General features: G+C 41.3%; 3 protein-coding genes across 3 annotated transcripts in view; all 3 read right to left on the bottom strand.

The window, feature by feature from the left end:
- LOC134574817 (oocyte zinc finger protein XlCOF7.1-like) overlaps window positions 1–2,901 on the bottom strand; it is a 36,455-nt gene extending 33,554 nt beyond the window's left edge. The window contains exon 1 of the mRNA XM_063433882.1: window positions 2,532–2,901. Coding sequence (XP_063289952.1) covers window positions 2,532–2,681 — 150 coding nt within the window. The 5' untranslated portion in view covers window positions 2,682–2,901. The remainder of the gene's footprint in view (window positions 1–2,531) is intronic.
- Window positions 2,902–11,341: 8,440 nt separating this feature from the next.
- LOC134574816 (zinc finger protein 547-like) lies at window positions 11,342–12,925 on the bottom strand. The gene has a single exon (XM_063433881.1). It carries the CDS (start codon window positions 12,923–12,925, stop codon window positions 11,342–11,344), a length of 1,584 nt encoding a protein of 527 aa, XP_063289951.1.
- Window positions 12,926–14,532: 1,607 nt separating this feature from the next.
- LOC134574815 (zinc finger protein 282-like) lies at window positions 14,533–19,693 on the bottom strand. Its single transcript, XM_063433880.1, has 3 exons — window positions 19,423–19,693; window positions 19,221–19,344; window positions 14,533–14,570 (listed from the first exon to the last, which is right to left on the bottom strand). Exons 1-3 carry the CDS (start codon window positions 19,588–19,590, stop codon window positions 14,533–14,535), a joined length of 330 nt encoding a protein of 109 aa, XP_063289950.1. The 5' UTR covers window positions 19,591–19,693.
- Between the last annotated feature and the right edge of the window lie 2,983 nt (window positions 19,694–22,676).

Raw genomic sequence — 22,676 nt, 5'->3', positions numbered from 1 at the left:
AGAAATACGTGCGGTTCGTGTGGGACATGGTGACCCGGAACCTACAACACAGGGCGTTGAGGGAAGGCCAGTGGGCACGTTGGGAGAAACTCCAGCCACAGGTGGAGTGGGACGAGGAAGAAACCGAGGTGGCCGGTGGAGATGGGACCGAGGTCTCTCTACCGGCCCTACAGGGATGCTGGGTACCCGGCCCAGATCCCCAGCGGCAGTATGTTTTACAGGGAGGGGAGACAGTCGGTCTCACTCCCCAGCGGCAGAATGTGTTTATTGGAGGAAGAGACAACCGGTCTCCCTCCCCAACAGCAACCAGAGGTACCCGAGGTAGAGGACCTCATAGACTGGTCCTGGGAGGACCCCCTGCAGGCAGGTGGAGATGGGACCGAGATCTCTCCACCGGCCCTACAGGGATGCTGGGCAACCGGCCCAGATCCCCAACTAGAGCTGGAGTTACAGAAAGTGGAGAGCATCGACCTGCCCCCCCAGCAGCAGCCGGAGTACCAGGGGGAGGTAAGTGATATTTCTCCTCCCCAGTCAACTCCTTTGTTCCCTGACCCCCCCCAGCAGAAGAGCTGGCAACTGGGCAGAGCGCCGCTGGCCTCTGTCCTCCCTTGTTTCCTTCCCCTGAGCCTGACTTTCTACAGGCTGCCCCAGCGGAAGAGCTGGCAACTGGGCAGAGCGCCACTGGCCTCTGTCCTTCCTTTTTTCCTTACCCTGAGACTACCCCAGCTCTGACCCCGGAGCAGAGCACATCGGGCATCTGGCCCCCAAGTACTCACAGCCATTTGCGCAGCAAGGCCGAGGGTGCCACAGTTTCACCCCACAACTTGGGACCTACAGGCCGTATGACTTATTGTGGGGGGGCTATTCTGTGAATTCTTTATTGTGGGGGGGCTACACTGCTAAATTTGTTTGGTGGGTTAGACCCTCTGTGAACTATGTACCGTGGGTGGGCCATTCTGTGAATTCTTTATTGTGGGGGGGGCTACACTGCTAAATTTGTTTTGTGGGTGGGCTACTCTGCTAATTTTGTTTTATGGGTGGGCTGCCCGACTAATCTAGGTACTGACCGGCAGAAGGTCAGGTACCTGGTTAGTCTACCCCCGAATGGGAAGATATGTAGCGAAAGCCACTTCGCCACTGTGTTTTGGAGGGGGCTGCTTGCCCGCCTCTTACCCTGTGACTACGGTCCCATGGCGATTTGGCCCTTTATGCACGGTATTTGGGCATACTGTGGGTTATTGGGCTGCCCCAGGATTATGGGCCCTCTCATCAGCCCATATGAAACTTAAACCCCATGGCGTTTGAACTGTGTTTGTGGCATCTGAGCGCTGTTTGGATATGTTGAGCGCTCAGATCCAAGCCATCTGGGGATGGGTTGAATGTGGGGGTTCTGTTTAGTATAACAGGAGTTATGTATTTTTATGTCTTTTGGTGGTTGCTGGTAACATGTGTGCTTAATGGAGGCTGTGTTTGTCCCTGCATATAATTAAATCAGCTTCTCCATTGTCTCCAGGATAGAGGATTCTGGGGAACTAGTTTGAGCTGGAAAAACCATGCTTCCAGAAGGTCAAATGCACATTTGTACTAACTTTTGAACCCCTGGTCCAATTCGTATGATTTTTGAGTATGTTGTTCCCCCGAATGGATTGATTGTGAATATGTATTTTTATGCGAATGTGATGTATATTTTGGGAGTTATGAATGTTGTGTAAAAACTGTATTTTCCCTACCTATGATAATTGTATTTTCCTGTGTGTACAGATAATTAGTTTACAGGTAGAGGGGAGGGCAATGTGTGGGATGTAACTATTGTGTGATTGGTTAATGTACGTTACTGTGTGTGTCCCTCCCCTTCATGGGAGCACCTAATAAAAAGGGCTGCAAGCTAGCAGCCAGAGGGTTCCTGTTTTACCCTCAAAGTGAAGTGTCCTCTCATTATTGGGGGAAGGATTTATTGCATGCTGTTCCAGTTGACTGCTAGGAGTGTAAGCCTATTCGTATGGTTCCTATTCAAGCTGTGGCCAGCTGTGGCTTCCATTAAACACACTCATTTTACCCTTCATGAAGTCTAGGCTCATGTTTGGGAAATTGGAGAACATTGGTGGGCGGAGGACGGCGAGACCCCAACCAAGCTGAGGTGGTTCATGGGGTTTACAGTGGTTATGGTGTTCCAGTGCAGTGCTTATGGTATTTGCAAGTACTAGGAAGCAACGATTGACAAAGGTACCCGGTCGGGGGTCCAGGCAGTCTGTCACACCAGGAAACCTCAATCTTGCTCGGTCAAATGCTGTACACCCCAATAAATGATTGGCTCCAGGTCCTGTGTGTACCCACTAATCCTAACTAGTGCCACAAGGTTGACTAAATATCTCAAATCTAGTGTGTACTCCCAAACACGAGTATCTGGGGTTACCCCAGTTGTGTTACTGTGTGACTGCCCTTAGCGGAGAAGATTTATGAAGGTAGCCCATTAGAACTTGAATTTTGCTATATAGTACTGAGGTAATTATGCAATTTCAACAATCCCTCACCTCTCCAGTCAGCAGAGAGATCATCTCCAAAGTCAGGTGCAACATCCTCTCAGACATATTTTTATCCTTGTCCATTTTCATAGAGTTGGTCAGATGCTCTAATAATGGACTCTGGTCTTTGCAGGCAGTGAGAAACATAGTGTTGTGCATTCATCCGCTTAAAAAAACAATCCAACCTACAATGACAAATAAAATAGTCACGTTAAATTCAGACCAAGTGGTAACCTGTAGCAAGAAGAGTAAATTACAGGTATTGCAGATAAAACCTGCTAGTGTCACGGTACAGCGAGATCCACAGATTGACATAACTGCATGTTATATCTGTCATTGTCATGGAATAAAATAAACCAGAATAGTACAGACTCCTCACTCTTGCTATTGCATCACACACATTAAACAAACCTTTCCTTCATTATGTCCTGTTTGCTGATGATAAAGGAGAATATAACGTGAGTAAAACTGGTGGCGATAAATAATCAGCCATTGAATAAGGGAACTAGAGATCCAGCACTAGAGGCAATATTTGGGGGTTTAACCCCTTCAGGTAGGAAAGTGCCCAGCAACCTCTTGGAACCATAACAACTTAATGATGAAGTGGTTATGGTGTCCCGTGTGTTCCTTTAAGCTGCACTCAATTGATACTGTATTAAATATCTACAAATGATATAATATTATCCTTAATTCTGGTTATTATGAGATTGCCATTGTCAATGTAAAATAAAGGAATATTGTAGAGATTAGCAAACAATGTAATGTTCCCATCATGCCATGGGTAATATTAGCAACATGTCATTACATAACATCCCATATACCGGCTATTGGAGGGATAACATCCCATATACCGGCTATTGGAGGGATAACATCCCATATACCGGCTATTGGAGGGATAACATCCCATATACCGGCTATTGGAGGGGTAACATCCCATTTACCGGCTATTAGAGGGATAACATCCCATATACCGGCTACTGGAGGGATAACATCCCATATACCGGCTACTGGAGGGATAACATCCCATATACCGGCTACTGGAGGGATAACATCCCATATACCGGCTACTGGAGGGATAACATCCCATATACCGGCTACTGGAGGGATAACATCCCATATACCGGCTACTGGAGGGATAACATCCCATATACCGGCTACTGGAGGGATAACATCCCATATACCGGCTACTGGAGGGATAACATCCCATATACCGGCTACTGGAGGGATAACATCCCATATACCGGCTACTGGAGGGATAACATCCCATATACCGGCTATTGGAGGGGTAACATCCCATATACCGGCTATTGGAGGGGTAACATCCCATATACCGGCTATTGGAGGGGTAACATCCCATATACCGGCTATTAGAGGGGTAACATCCCATTTACCGGCTATTAGAGGGGTAACATCCCATATACCGGCTATTGGAGGGGTAACATCCCATATACCGGCTATTGGAGGGATAACATCCCATATACCGGCTATTGGAGGGATAACATCCCGTATACCGGCTATTGGAGGGATAACATCCCATATACCGGGTATTATCGGCAATGGGTAATATTGGGAGAAATATATCGCGATATCTCTCTCGATAGAAAGCAAGACACACACCTGCAGCTCCTCCCGCTTTGTGTCCAAACAAGCATCACCGGAAGTTGCAAACCGGATATCATCTGCATTCCAAGCCTCGGCATCACTCGCGTGTCCATGGTTACAACAGAGTCTCAAATACTCGAGTGTAAAATAGCCAGTAACTAGGTGATTCTGTATACTGGCGTAATATCGTTATGGAAGGGACACTATTTTAAAGGGGGACACTATTTTATGTCTCCTGTGCGTAGAGCTCTGCTGTTATGAGTTCTGTGACGTCACCACAGCTGCAGCACATGGCTCAATGTTATGCTGACATTGTCCATCCCACAAGAATGGGTAATCACAGCCACTACCCACACAATATGGATAATCACAGCCACTACCCACACAATATGGATAATCACAGCCACTACCCACACAATATGGATAATCACGGCCACTACCCACACAATATGGATAATCACAGCCACTACCCACACAATATGGATAATCACAGCCACTACCCGCACAATATGGATAATCACAGCCACTACCCGCACAATATGGATAATCACAGCCACTACCCACACAATATCGATAATCACAGCCACTACCCGCACAATATGGATAATCACAGTCACTACCCGCACAATATGGATAATCACAGCCACTACCCGCACAATATGGATAATCCCAGCCACTACCCACACAATATGGATAATCACAGCCACTACCCACACAATATGGATAATCACAGCCACTACCCACACAATATGGATAATCACAGTCACTACCCACACAATATGGATAATCACAGTCACTACCCACACAATATGGATAATCACAGTCACTACCCACACAATATGGATAATCACAGCCACTACCCACACAATATGGATAATCACAGTCACTACCCACACAACATGGATAATCACAGCCACTACCCACACAATATGGATAATCACAGCCACTACCCACACAATATGGATAATCACAGCCACTACCCACACAACATGGATAATCACAGCCACTACCCACACAATATGGATAATCACAGTCACTACCCACACAATATGGATAATCACAGTCACTACCCACACAATATGGATAATCACAGCCACTACCCACATAACATGGATAATCACAGCCACTACCCATACAATATGGTTAATCACAGCCACTACCTACACAATATGGATAATCACAGTCATAACCCACATAACATGGATAATCACAGTCACAACCCACATAACATGGATAATCACAGTCACTACCCACACAATATGGATAATCACAGTCACTACCCACACAATATGGATAATCACAGTCACTACCCACACAATATGGATAATCACAGCCACTACCCACACAATATGGATAATCACAGTCACTACCCACACAATATGGATAATCACAGTCACTACCTACACAATATGGATAACCACAGTCACTACCCACACAATATGGATAATCACAGTCACTACCCACACAATATGGATCATCACAGCCACTACCCACACAATATGGATAATCACAGCCACTACCCACATAATATGGATAATCACAGTCATTACCCACACAATATGGATCATCACAGCCACTACCCACACAATATGGATAATCACAGCCACTACCCACATAATATGGATAATCACAGTCACTACCCACATAACATGGTTGATCACAGCCACTACCCACATAACATGGATAATCACAGCCACTACCCATACAACATGGATAATCACAGCCACTACCTACACAATATGGATAATCACAGTCATTACCCACATGACATGGATAATCACAGTCACTACCCACATAACAAGAATAATCACAGTCACTACCTACACAATATGGATAACCACAGTCACTACCCACACAATATGGATAATCACAGTCACTACCTACATAATATGGGTAATCACAGTTACTACCTACACATAATATAGGTAATCACAGTCACTACCCACACAATATGGGTAATCACAGTCACTACCTACATAATATGGGTAATCACAGTTACTAACTACACATAATATAGGTAATCACAGTCACTACCCACACAATATGGATAATCACAGCCACTACCCACACAATATGGATAATCACAGTCACTACCCACACAATATGGATAATCACAGTCACTACCCACACAATATGGATAATCACAGCCACTACCCACACAATATGGATAATCACAGTCACTACCCACACAATATGGATAATCACAGTCACTACCCACACAACATGGATAATCACAGCCACTACCCACACAATATGGATAATCACAGCCACTACCCACACAATATGGATAATCACAGTCACTACCCACATAACATGGATAACCACAGCCACTACCTACACAATATGGATAATCACAGTCACTACACACACAATATGGATAATCACAGTCACTACCCACACAATATGGATAATCACAGCCACTACCCACACAACATGGATAATCACAGCCACTACCCACACAATATGGATAATCACAGTCACTACCCACACAATATGGATAATCACAGTCACTACCCACACAATATGGATAATCACAGCCACTACCCACATAACATGGATAATCACAGCCACTACCCATACAATATGGTTAATCACAGCCACTACTTACACAATATGGATAATCACAGTCATAACCCACATAACATGGATAATCACAGTCACTACCCACATAACAAAAATAATCACAGTCACTACCTACACAATATGGATAACCACAGTCACTACCCACACAATATGGATAATCACAGTCACTACCCACACAATATGGATCATCACAGTCACTACCCACACAATATGGATAATCACAGTCACTACCCACATAACATGGTTGATCACAGCCACTACCCACATAACATGGATAATCACAGCCACTACCCATACAATATGGTTAATCACAGCCACTACCTACACAATATGGATAATCACAGTCATTACCCACATGACATGGATAATCACAGTCACTACCCACATAACAAGAATAATCACAGTCACTACCTACACAATATGGATAACCACAGTCACTACCCACACAATATGGATAATCACAGTCACTACCTACATAATATGGGTAATCACAGTTACTACCTACACATAATATAGGTAATCACAGTCACTACCCACACAATATGGGTAATCACAGTCACTACCTACATAATATGGGTAATCACAGTTACTAACTACACATAATATAGGTAATCACAGTCACTACCCACATAATATGGGTAATCACAGTCACTACCCACATAATATGGGTAATCACAGTCACTACCTACATAATATAGGTAATCAGTCACTACCCACATAATATGGGTAATCACAGTAACTACCCACATAATATTGGTAATCACAGTCACTACCAAGATAACAAGGATAATCACAGTCACTACCTACATAATATGAATAATCACAGTCACTATCCACATAACAAGGATAATCACAGTCACTACCCACATAATATGTGTAATCACAGTCACTACCCACACAATATGGATAATTACAGTCACTACCCACATAACAAGGTGAATGTAGCGAAACTCGGGTAACCCAACCGGTTACCTCCGCTAATTCCTTGCCTTCAGCCACTGAGGAAACACTCAGAGTGTAAAGGGACCCATTTCCCCCCAGTAACCATACAACACAGCGTCCTGAAGATACAATATAATTTTATTGGCCACACTCCGTACAAAGTGTGGATCCCACACACACACAAACACACATCCCACAATCCTCCCCCTCCCCGAGGTCCCAGTGCGGGAAGGAACTCCGTTCCCTTTGTCCCCAAAGCCTGCCACTAAATACCCAGGGTTCCCCACACCAACTACCAGGGGTCTTCTTCTCAAGAGCCTCTGTGCCTGGCACAGAAAAGTCCGCCCGCTGAAAAAGAGCTGGTCTCTTTGTCCGGCTCATGAGAGCCCGCCAAAACTTGCCAGTGCCCCAGAAGTTCCCACACCAATCTCAGAGATCCTCGCCTCGATCCCTTGATCGACTAGTCTCCATTCGCGAGGTCCTGGTGTGAAACCCAGACAAGGGAAGAGTCTCCTTTCGGGGGACTAATGCTCCCCCTGGATGGCATTCGTCTGTACGAATGGCGGCTACCCAGGGGAGCACTCATTAATTACTTCCTTTGTGGTTTCACACCAATGTTGCGAGTGCGAGCGTTCTGAAAAAATTGGTGTGAACGTTCTAATGGGACATCGGGGAGGCGCTCGTTCAGGATACAAACGAGTCAGAAAACAATCCACAAATGCTCCCCCTGGTGGCATTCGCCTGTACAAATGGCGGCCACCCAGGGAAGCACTCATTAATTGTTTCCTTTGCGGTTTTGACACTTATGTTGCAAGGTGTGAACATTCTATACTAAAATTCTAAATGAGGTATTGTGGTGGTCACTGTTCGGGAGGTGAATTAAACCCCTTGGTGGGAGCTCCCGATCAGGGACCACCACAATACCTCATTTAGAATGTTAGTATAGAATGTTCACACATCCCAATCACCTTTTTTAATTTCAGTACCATTTTTCAATATATTTTATTGGCGAACTGTTTTAGCTTTTTAATTACCTTCCATAACTACTATATATCAATTTTTAGTATTTTTTCTCCAACATTCAGATGAAAATTATATTTTTTATTTTACTAATATATGTGTTATTATTATGTGGTGATCAAAAATACATTTGCTGTCTTTTTCTCAATATAAACAATCATTTTTCATGTGTGTACATAAAGATTGATTTAAAGGAACACTATAGTCACCTAAATTACTTTAGCTAAATAAAGCAGTTTTAGTGTATAGATCATTCCCCTGCAATTTCACTGCTCAATTCACTGTCATTTAGGAGTTAAATCACTTTGTTTGTTTCTGTTTATGCAGCCCTAGCCACACCTCCCCTGGCTGTGATTGACAGAGCCTGCATGAAAAAAAAAACGGTTTCACTTTCAAACAGATGTAATTTACCTTAAATAATTGTATCTCAATCTCTAAATTGAACGTTAATCACATACATGGGGCTCTTGCAGGGTCTAGCAAGCTATTAACATAGCAGAGGATAAGAAAATCTTAATTAAACAGAACTTGCAATAAAGAAAGCCTAAATAGGGCTCTCTTTACAGGAAGTGTTTATGGAAGGCTGTGCAAGTCACATGCAGGGAGGTGTGACTAGGGTTCATAAACAAAGGGATTTAGCTCCTAAATGGCAGAGGATTGAGCAGTGAGGCTGCAGGGGCATGTTCTATACACCAAAACTGCTTCATTAAGCTAAAGTTGTTCAGGTGACTATAGTGTCCCTTTAATTATATATTTAATATATTAAAATTCTGTTCTACTCCATAAAGGTTTATGCAGCCCTAGCCACACCTCCCCTGGCTGTGATTGACAGAGCCTGCATGAAAAAAAAAAACGGTTTCACTTTCAAACAGATGTAATTTACCTTAAATAATTGTATCTCAATCTCTAAATTGAACTTTAATCACATACAGGATGCTCTTGCAGGGTCTAGCAAGCTATTAACATAGCAGAGGATAAGAAAATCTTAATTAAACAGAACTTGCAATAAAGAAAGCCTAAATAGGGCTCTCTTTACAGGAAGTGTTTATGGAAGGCTGTGCAAGTCACATGCAAGGAGGTGTGACTAGGGTTCATAAACAAAGGGATTTAACTCCTAAATGGCAGAGGATTGAGCAGTGAGGCTGCAGGGGCATGTTCTATACACCAAAACTGCTTCATTAAGCTAAAGTTGTTAAGGTGACTATAGTGTCCCTTTAATTATATATTTAATATATTAAAATTCTGTTCTACTCCATAAAGGGATGAATAGGTGAATAATTATATAATCCTGCCTTTTTGTAATTATTGATTCTTCCACGTTTTTATTTCCATTTTCTTCCCTTGTTTTTCTCTTTCACTTTATACTAATAACGGACTGCATACTTATGAGTTTCTATATGGCCAGATAAAACACATCTCCAATGTAACATGTCAGTTTGCCATCAGTTAGTGTATGTTCCTCAATTTACTATCCAAAGCAATTGCCCACACTTATGATTTCCGCACAGCCCCTACAAGAAATTACACATTACAGACGCATCCAGGATACATTCATCAGGTGGGCGGACCTCATTTGACATTGAGTCTGGTCCACAACGTAATTTCCGGTTTTGGGCTATCAGAGGCTACAGCTGGTAATACACACCTCAAAACAGCAGCGCAATGATTGGCCACCGAAGGTATGCGGTGACAAATCAGAATAACATTCCACGGATTTAAACACAGAGGCAGCAGGAAAACAGACATGCCGATTGAGAAAGCCGTTTGGCGAAACGCGTCTCGGTGAAAGGAGGACCACCCAAGACTGTATATACTGTTTATCGGTATTATTTATACTTACATTTTTTATTTTGTAACAATAAAGTGTATTCTACTAATCTAATCAAGTCCTGTGGATCCTTACCACCTTCTTCTCCTGCTGCACAAGAAGGGATGTGTTCCCATTAACCCCTTAAGGACCAAACTTCTGGAATAAAAGGGAATCATGACATGTATGACATGACACTAGTATAGCTGGCATCCCAAAAGGCGAGTAGTCACTTGCACTTCGGCTATGTATTGCACTTTACAATCTGCACAAGGATATTTTGTTCCGTTTTGACTCCATATTGAGGATCATCAAGCCAAGAATCCGGGGAAGGGTTTGGTATTACCTAATATACCTCTGCCTATGAGATTTGAGCCTATCCTGATAGGGCTCTACACCATGTGAGTGTGGTCCATACCTCCATACATATCACTCTGGGGGACTCTATATATTGCACTAGTTTGTATTTCACTTTATATTTTTCAGAATATATCTCTTTTGTCATTATATACCTCCCCCAATTTCTGAGGGGTAAGTGTATTCATATCTAGCGCTCCACTTAATAACTTTTGGTGGTACTCTCTACCTAGTTCATTTTTTTAGTTTTATCATTTATGTGTATTTTTGAGCTGCTACACATATACATTGGTTGTATTTTAATTAAGCACCTTATACACACAGAGCACTGTCATTATTGAGAGTTTTATCTTCCTGCTTAAACAGTCTGCACTATTATCTTTCATTTTGAATATTTCCCGCATACAAGACACGAGTACGGTTTTTCATTTGTGTGAATCCTCTGATGTGTGACAAGATGTGACTTACTGGAAAAGGATTTCCCACAAGCAAAACATGCAAATGGTTTCTATCCTGTGTGAATCCTGTGGTGAGCTGCAAGACTTGACTTATCTGTAAAACATTTCCCACAATCTGAACATGAATAGGGTTTATTTCCCGTATGGACCCACTGATGTCTAAGAAGCTTCCACTTGTCAGTAAAACATTTCCCATAATCTGAACATGAATAGGGTTTATTTCCCGTATGGACCCACTGATGTCTAAGAAGCTTCCACTTGTCAGTAAAACATTTCCCGCACTCTGAACATGTGAATGGTTTGTTTCCTGTATGAATCATGAAATGTCTGTCAAGATTTGATTTACACAGAAATTGTTTGCCACATTGTAAGCAGGACAGACTCTTTCCTTTATGAACTGCCGACTGATGTTTGGCCAGATCTGAATAACTGGTAAACCATTTCGGACACTGAGAGCAGTTGTATATCTTTTCTGCAGCGTATGGTCCTTGGTGAGATCGCAAAACATGTTGATCATCAAAAATATCCTCACACTTTATTGCTGGAAAGCTATGGTTAGAGGTATGTGCACTGCTGTTCCTTGCCATGCATTCTGTGAGTGTGTAAATGTCATCTTCTGTGAGATGTCCTTCTTCCCATGAGACCAGTTCCTCCTTAATAGGACTTGATGTACATTCTAATTGTTTATGCTCGGTGAGTCCATAAAAACCATTGTCTACAAACCTGCCTCCTTCCCATGAATCAGATTCCTCCTTAATAAGAGCAGATGTATACTGTGTGATTATTTGTTCTGTAGGTGTATAAATATTAGTGATTGTATTGGTTCCTTCTTTACATGCTGAGTCTTCTTTAATTGAAATAGTTCTACATTCAGCCTCTTTATGTTCTATAGGTGTACAAATATCCTCTTTAATAGAACTAAATGTATGGTCTGTTTGTGTTTTATCGTTTTTGGTTGTATAAACGTCTTTGAGATTCTGGTATGACACAGATTTATTATTAATGTGAATACCAGGATATTCACTCTTTGATTGCTGTGCTTCTGGGTATATTTCATTGTTTGTAAGATTTCCCTCTTCACCAGAGGAGGACTCATTCAGAATGTGAGTCGATGTATATTTTGCCTGTGTATGTTCTGTAGTTGGGTAATTGTGAGGATCTGTAACGTTTACACCATCAAAAAAGGTTAATTTCTCTTTAGAATGAGTGAAGGTACATTCTGGTGGCTTCTGATCTGTTGTTGTATAAATTGCAGATGTAAGAGGATTTTCTTCACATGGGGCTGATTCCCCTTGAACCTGAGTACTTGGATATTCTCTATGTTCTGTACAGGTGTAAACGTTAGTACCTGCCATGTCCCATTCATCTAATGAAGTTGATTTTTCTTTGATAGGAACCGATTTTGCTTCTGTTTGTTCTCTGGATGTATACAAGTTTGAAGCAATTAAATGTCCATCTTCGTATGAGGCCAATTCCTCTACCTCACTTCTCACTGATGACTCCTGTAGCTTCTGGGGTTTGTTTATTCTTTTACAGTGTGTTCTTTCTTCAGTTTTAACATCATATTTTGCTTCTTTTGCAGAACCCGGTGAAGAAACTGGGGTGTCAATTTCTTCAGGGGAATTTTTGCCCATAGCACCATCCTGTTGAAAAGAGATGTATTGCTGTAAAATATATTTGTTGCCAACAACCAGAATAAATAGAAAACAAACATATGAATTGACCAACATTTTACATCTTAGTGATAAGTAAAGTGCCCTTATCAGAGGCGGACTGGGACAAGACAGCTAAAGGCCGAGCAGCCCACTAGGAGGGAGGGGGCCAGAAAAGGGGTGAATTATGACATCACCAATTACTAGCACCTCTCTTCGTCAAATGTTAGTATGATGCCCCACCACAGCATCTAGTGCTCTCGGATGAAAAAAATATCTTGTCTTTTTTTTCTGAACAATGCAAGCATGCACTGTGTTTGCTAGTGACTTGTCTCTGGTGTACCCAATAGTGGGATACCAGAGAACAAAAATGGGACATGGCTGTTTTGTTAAAGTGTTTAGTGCATGTGTGGGCATGTTCCCTGTGGTGTTGTATGTGTTTGGAGGCTGTTTGTGGGATTGCATGTGTGTAGAGGAGACGGTTTGTGTTGTGTGTAAAGCGGTCTGTTTGTGGCATACTATGTATGGCTATGAACAGTAGTGTGTTTTTCTGAGCTGTAAAGTTTGTGTGTGCATGTGTTTGTAGGGCTTGCAGAATGTGTGGGCCTATGGGGTGTTGTGTGTGCATGTAAGGGTTGTACTGTGTGTATATCTATGGGCTGCAGGGGTTGCATTGTGTGTATGCATATAGAGGATATAGTGCAGATGTGTGTTTAGGTGCGGTAATGTGTGTGGATAGGAGGTTTAGTGCACATGTGTATAGGTGTGAAGTGGGCACAATGGGGTTAGAAGAGTGTGTATAGGTGTAGTGTGTGTATGGGGTACAGTGTGTATTTATAGTGGAGAAGTGTGTGTTTATAGGGGGTTTATGGTGTGTTTGTGTGAAGGTGGTGAAGTGTGTTTTTATAGACAGTATAAAGTGTGTGTAGTATGTTTGTGTGTGAGTGCAGGAGTGATAGTGTGCATATAGGGGGTACAGAGTGTGTTTGCTCCCAGCTATGCCAACCTCTTTATGGCAGACTGGGAATCCAGCGCCATTTGGGGACGGCATGCCTGGGAGCAAAACCTGGTCTCCTATTTTAGATATATTGATGATTTGTTTTTTATATGGAAAGGCTCGGAGGACTCACTTAACTCTTTTATATCCCATCTTAACTCAAATAATAGAGGGATTGTTTTAACATGTGAATATAGTAAAGAAACAATTAACTTTTTAGATTTATGTATTTTTATCAAGGAAGGTACAATTCACACTAAAACACATTTTAAAAAAGTATGCACCAACACTGCAATTGATCACACCAGTTGTCACTACAAACCATGGCTTGAAAGTGCACCTAAAAGTAAATTTTTACGAATACGACGCAACTGTTCCCATATTGATGATTTTAGCGAACAATCACAGCTTTTAAAAAAACAATTTAAAGAAAAAAACTATTCCCCCACAAAATTGGATAACACTATACAAACAGTGAAAGAGAAATCGAGAGAGAGCCTTCTCACCTATAAGGATAAAAATAACACAGAAGCTCCCATCCTCCCGATAATTTTTAACTATAATAACAAAAGTGGTTTTATTAAGAAAACAATCAAAAAGCATTGGCATCTCCTAAAACAAGACGATAGCCTGAAAGACATTTTACCAACACAACCGAAAATTGTTTTTAGAGGTGCTCCCAATTTTAGATCCATTTTGACTAATAATTACATTAAAGAAATCAAAAATACCCAACACACCTTTTTAGATGGAGCTAAAGGATTTTACAAATGCAAAAGATGCATTGTATGCAAGAGTACTGACTCCTCCACACAGTCCAAAATTACTAGCTTCAGATCTAATAGTACCAAGAAAAACTATACTATAAAAGATTTTATTGGCTGCAATACCACTAACGTCATCTATCTATTGGAGTGCCCTTGTCGCCTCCAATATGTGGGCATGACCACCAGATGTCTTGAGATTAGATTAGCAGAACATTGCAGAAATATAAAGAATGGATATCCCAACCACTCTGTATCTAAGCATTTTGTTAAACATAACCGGGACCCTAAATTCCTTAAATGTATAGGAATCAAGAAATGCAAAATGCCCTGGAGAGGTGGAAATATGAAAAATATTCTAGGGAGATTAGAAATGGAGTGGGTGTTCAATTTACAAACTTTAACCCCCCAAGGTCTTAACGTTGATTTTGATTTATTTAATTTTTTATGGCAATATTACTGTTATTTAATTATTTTATCACTTTTATTTCTTTGCTGTCAGTTTGGGGCTATCCTATTTATAGTTGTTACCTACGGCATTATAGTCTAGGATATCCCCAACCTGACAGCATTCCCCACTGCTATTTGCAGCATATATATATATATATATGTTAAAACGCATTTAATGTATGCATTACAGTTGCAGTATGTACATATGATTCCCACTATCATCACTTTTCTATATAGCTTTCCTATGTCTTTATTTATTACTATGAATTATCCCTATTAATACCATTTTATCATATAATGGCTCTCAAAATGTTTTACTATACCTAAAGTGATTTTAAAAATATTTATTTTAAAAATATTCCTTTTAAAATGGTTCATAAAATGTGTTATCAGATTTTAAATTGTTTTATGTACTCCAATGATTATATATACACTATTTGTTATATATTTGTTATACATTTGATTTCTTATATATATGCCCCAAATTAATTTCCCCCCTATTTATACCACTATAATCAATTTATCTTATATATGTATATACAATATGTCTAACCATAGTGTTTCTGCCTAGTGACCAACTAATTTAAACATTATGTCTATCTATACTCATAGATATTATGAATTTTCCCTTCATGTATTCCGATCTACAGACGAAAGGGCGCTTAAAACTACATTTCCCATGCGCCCTTTCTCCGATCTGCCGACCACGTGACCCGCACACTACTTCCCTATTGGCCGCGGGTCACGTGATGATCTTCGTTCCACCCTTAGAGAAGTGCATGCCGCCCACCAATAGGACGGCTGCACTACCTCATCAGCTACCTCACGTCGATCACGTGACTCGCACACTACATTCCCCAAGATGCTGTGCAAGTCACGTGACGCGCAATTTTAAAATTTATTATAACTATGTTTTAAAACTTCGTTATAAAGTTTTTATTTATCTTTTGTAAAATGCAAACTGTATGATTCTGACTGGCTGCCAAGTAATGATGTCATCTTGGTGCCATTTTTTAAAGTACTAGTGTACCTATATAAATTCTTTATGTGCCAGGTAATATGTTATTCCATTTTTGATAAAACCCCAGCGGTGAAACGCGTTAAATGGTTATTTATATTGTGTTATTTTAAAATAAATGATTTTTGGTTAGACAATTGTACCACTATCATTTTATATACACTATTATCATTATTTATCTTATTTTATTTTTTCCTGGCATTTTTATTCTACATATCCTGAAGTGGGGATTATCCCACTAACGCTATTTCCAAAGTGCAGTGTGACCTGCACTTTACTTGTGAGTATATTTTATCTTATTTTATTCACCACCTTTTAATATCATCGGAGAGCACTATCTGCTGTTTTTATCTCCCTCTTCTCCTGAGAGTTGGACGTACCCCTTGGAGGACAAGCACCAATATATCCCATAAGCGGGGATTATACCGCTATATGCCTACAAACCCTGAGCTGGCTATAGCTCACCCAAATGTGAGTGTAACATATATATTTTCAATACTGTCACATTAAGTGTATACACTCCGCACGATTAGTCCTTTCACCTTGTGTCTTCCATATTACGAGACGGTGGGAACTACTACAACAAGAGAACCTACCCCCACAGCGGAATTAGTGACTATACCTATCTTATCTCCAGACACCCATTGGAACTTACCAACTATTCTGTATTTTACTTATTTTTATTTTTTATATTTTTATTGTTGTTTTAATTTTTATCTTTATTTATTTATTTTATCCTTGGCGCAACCTTTTTTCTTTCTTTACTGTGTATAGTGCATTTGTGTGTAAGTGCAGGGGGTGTAGATTGTGTGTAGTGTGTTTGTGTAAGTATAGGGTGTACTGTGTATATAGGGGGCTTAGAATGTGTAGTGTGAATATAGGGGGTACAGAGTGTTTGTGTGTTAGTGCAGTGTTACATAGGGGTTAGGATAGGGGCATAAATAATTAATTTACTAATTCAGTTATAAAAAAAAAAAAAGAAAAACATTTACTACCCCCTCCCTCTAATTACTTTGCTGGGTGAGAGGCAGCACACTGATCCCTGGTGGTCCAGTGGGCTAGCTATGTGGTCTGGACATCCAGAGTGTCTCTTCCTCCAGCAAGCGCTGGTGTTTCAGTGGGTTACCATGCCAACGCTCTGATAATATTTGAGCTCACGAGAAGGAGAGGCTGCCAGGAGGCTTCCTGCTCACTATCCCCGGTAAACCTAATCCATCACGGGACAGAGCTTCCTCTTAGAGTGCTGCCCTGCACGGGCCAGCAGGGGAGATCCTTTGGTCTCCCCTGCCAGCATTGGCCCATTGCCAACATAGTCCACCACATAGCCCACCGATTATTTGCTGACGGCCAGTCCAGGCCTGGCCCTTATGACAGCTCCCATATCTTGGATGTCGGACCTCAGAGTTGCTGAAATCTGAGGGTCTCGACAATTGTGGTGAAAGAGGGCTATTGTTGGAATCCTCACTAGGGAGGTAACCCAGCAATAGCCTACTGATGGTTATTCTAGGTATCATGTCACAGCTGTCAGATACCCCTTGCCTTAAAGCATTACTGCAGACATGTGGCATTCCTAATACATGATGTTCGTGGTTGTATTGAGGTATTACTGGATGTCACAGGCATGAGACAGGCTGGCATTACTCTGAATTACACTAACTATTATCCTATCATAGTGACAGGCCACAGGGATCAACTATAACCATTATACCCTAGGATCAGCCTATACTGGGCTATTACTGGAGGGCTCACACGTCACGCACTATATGTTGATTGTCTCCCAGACAGTATGGGAGTCACAAAGAATGCATGCTACAGACAGCTAAGAAACTGTGATTACTGAGCCTCAAATCCTGGTCTAGGAAAAAGTATAATTTAGAGTGAATAGCAAGATTACTAGTACTTGGTGACATTAAAAGTTAGAATAAGAAATATATTTGTAATAATATAATAACACAAAAAGGAACCAAAATCCCAGCATTTAAAGCCTGGGAAGATGATTTAAATATAGATATATCTTTAGAAATGTGGTATCATGTTATGAACATCACTAATAGATATATTCATTGTATAACTTTACAGGAGAATCGATTTAAAGTAATGAACCGTTGGTACCTCGTACCTACTAAATTAAAAGTAATATATCCACAACTGAATGATTTATGATGGAGATGTAATACGTATAGAGGGTCATATTTACATATCTGGTGGGAATGCCCAGTTATTAGAGAATTTTGGAACATTTCATTTAAATTTATGACAGACATAGGAGAAACACAGGTGAATATTTCTCCAGAAACAACATTGCTACATATCATAGACAAAAAATTATCTGAGAAACATCTGGTCTTAATAATTCACGTCTTGACCGCTACAAAGATATTAATAGCAAGAAAATTGAAACAATAAACTCTAATATACAAGAACTAAAAAAATCAAATTAAATTCCAGATGAAGATAGAAAATGGATATAATTGGCTCAGTGTAAAGGCAAGACAGAATACTAAAAATATATAAATATTGGTTAGACCCGATAGATAGAAACGCAATAGAAGCAAACAGAGATTAACTCTGGACGAGACAAGATAGGGACAAAGAGAAGACCCATATGCCATGTTATGAAGCCCTGAGCAAGTTGTCTGTTTGTTGTTGTTATTGTATGTAATAAAATGTAAAGTATATATTATACATTGTGTTTTGATACTTTTCTAATTAAAAAAATAAAATTTAGAATAAGATTTGTTTTGTGTAGCTAATTCTGTTATTAAAGAAAAACAGGTAGGTTAAGGTTTTAGTTGTGATAAAATTTAGTTACATATAATTTAATTTAGGAAGTTAGGTTCTAAATCTGCACCGTTAATGTTCTGATGCATAGGCCACGATCCCACTGAAGTTGTGCCAGAATACAGTATGATGTTGGCCGGTGTGGTGATACAGATTACTACATCAGATGTCAACATTAGGGCTTATATCTAATTTGATTCAATGTGTTCAAAAACAGCTTGGCTAGGTGTTTCAAAAAAATAAGACAATAGGTAAATCTCTGCTTACCCAGCGAGCTGACAGATCGGTGATTTTCCACCATCACATTATTATAAAGATCTCTGTGTCGTTCTAAATATTTCCACTCCTCCACGGAGAAAAAGACAGCAATATCCTGACACCTTACAGGAACCTGATATATACAACAATGCAGTCATTATGCACACAGCCATTGTTTTTACTGTTAAATGTCCAACACCAGCAGCCTCACCTCTCCAGTCAGCTGGTTTTTGTTGGTCACGATCTTCTCATTGTTCCTCTCATGTATCAATGAGTGAGGTGGAGGCACCGTGCTGAGACTTTGGGTGCTGCAGGATACTTCTGATGCAAAGTTACCACTGGCATGTGTTTCACACTCACCAAGCTTCTTCGCAATCATATAATCCTATGTAGAAGGTATAAGTTATATTTTTCAATTAATTTGCTGAAGCTATTCTTTAACATATGATACTACGGAAATGGACATTTACAGCTCAACGCTTCTCTCTTCTTGTGCGTTACACCTATATACAATACATATATACAATAATATGAGGTAACACAAAGGGACAGAAATGATCAATTCAATAAGTTAACTTAAAATGAATCATTTTATTGGCTTGATACTTAATTAACCTCTTACCTGCCTGTTGCAGTGCAGCTACTCTCTCTCTTTTGGTGGGAAAGTGTGACAAACGTCCTTTACCTGGGACGTACGCCACGAACTCCTTGAGGAGTGTGGAAGCTAGCCTCCTGCCCACCGACTATGGGCCATATACATTGTGCCGAAATTAATACTTTGCTTTCTATTCACAAGACATTTCCCTGGTTTATTGTTAGGGTTCCTATATGTGTAGTGACCCTCCCCCCCCCCCCCCCCACACTTTTTTATCCTTTGAGCATACCAGCGTGTTCCTACAACTAGTGTCCTGTCAGTATCAATCCAAGAATGATATTTTGCATCCAGGCTACTCATTGTAATACAGATCATAATATTAATGGATACTATTCAGTCTGTACTGACACTATTCATTTACAAACATGCCACGTGCTAATACAGACACAATGAGATTCTAGTTCTGGGCACCTTTATACCCAAACCTCGTTTCAGTCTCACTGCTATCATTTATATAGCAGTGGTTGCACAGTTTCGGTGCAAACTGCTCTGTGCTTCACAGTAGTTCATGGCTAGCTCAATTTACCCTATATACTTTATTACTATTTGAAATCTGACAGTGTATATAATTGGCAACATTTACTGATGAATTTGTGACATTTCATCATTTATGCTTATCACTGAGCCTTTTGTTTCCACACTATTTATCTAGGCTCTTTACATACAGGCATTACCTAATACCTTTCTTTCATATACACCGTCATATACATATAGGATTCACATCCTTTATATACCAGGGCATCTCATCCTTCCCCCATTAAAGCGGCACTGTCATGCCGAACTTACCTTTCCTCAATCTCTTCCTTTTCTCCCCCTCTCTCATGATCTGTTCTTCTTTTCTTCCTGTCTTTAGTTTTCTTTAAAATCATAAGACAAAGTAGGGACTCTTTGTCTTATGGAGGATTTCTCCGCTTGACCAGCTCAGACCAGCGGAGGAGCAAAGTGTGCTTCATTTCCGCTGGTCAGAGCAATTTTCCCATGATCCCTAGCTTTCCTCCCTGTTCCCACAATGCTTCCTGTCAGTATTGCCGAACGTCCTGTCACTTAGGATGCAATTCGGCAGTTTTGCCGGCGTTTTGTCTAACAGAATGAGCACTGTTTCTCCATTGGTGTTAGGAAGCAATTCGATACTTTGATCGTATCGGAATTTCATTCTAATGAATGAAACTCCGATCCTATTCATTGCCGCGGCTGAATCTTGCAGCCGCTTAGTAGATAACTCCCTAATTCCCACGGTATCAGGGAGCTATCTACTAAAAGGCTGAAAGACCTAAATTGGTCTTGCAGCCAACTTTACTAATACTAAGTAAAGATTACTTAGTATTAGTAAATAATATGCCCCTACTCGCTATACCGCGAGTAGGGGCATGTCTAGTAAGCAGTGAGCAGCCTGTGGCTGCTCACTGTAAAAAAAACAAAACCTAACCACCCCCCCCCCCGCGCGGGGGTTAAAGATGGGGGGACCTACTGTCCTCCCCCCTGGCCCCCACCCCTGCGCGGTGGGTGGGGCCCCTAATAAAACAATAAGGGGGGGGACCTACTGTCCTCCCTGTGGCGAAACCGACCTCGCCACGTGTCCTTGGAGGGGGCTGCTTGCCCGCCTCTTGCCTTTGGACTATGGACCAGACTTTATGTGAATGTGTTAACCCAGATAGCTATGCCATGGAGCCCATTCGTGTAGTTAAAGACTTCGGCTCCATGGCAAGTGAACTGTGTGAATAGGATCTGCGCACTATTCGGTAGTTTTGTGCGCTCAGATCCCAGCTATCTGGGGATATGTGAAATGTCTGTGTGTTATGTGTAAAAGGTGAATTTATGTATTTTAAAGTGTTTTACTGTCTTTGTGTCCCCATGTGCTCAATGGAGTCTGTCTCTGTGCTGGGAGGTAATTGGATTACTTCTCCAGGAGAGAAGGCTCTGTAAACCGGTCTGAGCTGGAAAGCTAGGGGTTTTAAAAGATACTTTACTAACTTTTGAACCCCTGGTCTGATCCATGCCATTTTTTAATATGTTGTTCCCCTGAATGGATTGATTGTGGATATGTAATTTTATGTGAATGTGATATATGGTTTTGAAGTTATAAATATTGTGTAAAAAGTATATTTTAAACTGTATGAATAATGGGATTATGTGTCACACTAAGGGGAGGGGATGTGTGGGTTGCACCCGTGATGCTATTGGATATTTTACACCTCCCCTGTGGGCGGTCTTATATGTGTGAGATGGAAATAAAAGCCAGGCTGGATGTGCCAGTCCAGAGTTCCTGCTTAACCCTCAAAGTGAAGTGTCGTCTCATTATTGGGGGAGGATTTATTGCATGCTGTTCCAGTTTGACTGCTAGGAGTGCAAACCTATTCGTATGGTTCCTATTCAACTGTCTACAGCATTCAGAGGCTTGAGAGGATTTATATGCTTCTCAGATTCAGTGATTGTGGTGTCTGCCAGAGTGCTTGGAGTCCTCAGGAAACGCTAGGAGCATCCTTTAACGGAGGTACCCAGTCGGGGTGCCAGGCGATCCGTTACATTGGTGGCAAGCGGTGGGATGGCGTCCTAGTGCGAGGTAAAGCAGCTCAGAGACAATGTTCGGATTTACAAATTGAGGGCAACGCTAGCACTCGTGCAGCGCCCCTGGGAGCAGACAAGTATGGAAGGTTCTGGCTCTGGAGATGATTGGCTGGCCGAGGTTAGGCAGTGAGTGGCCGAGTATGGGGATGATATACCCATGGAGACACGCCGGGTGATCTGGAACCAGGTCATGGCCGAGCGAAACACAAGGCTGGGCCGAGAATTCCGGCTTGCGAAAGAGAGGA

Source organism: Pelobates fuscus, chromosome 10, assembly GCF_036172605.1.
Source record: "Pelobates fuscus isolate aPelFus1 chromosome 10, aPelFus1.pri, whole genome shotgun sequence".
Taxonomy (NCBI): domain Eukaryota; kingdom Metazoa; phylum Chordata; class Amphibia; order Anura; family Pelobatidae; genus Pelobates; species Pelobates fuscus.
This window is presented reverse-complemented; position numbering and strand designations above follow the sequence as displayed.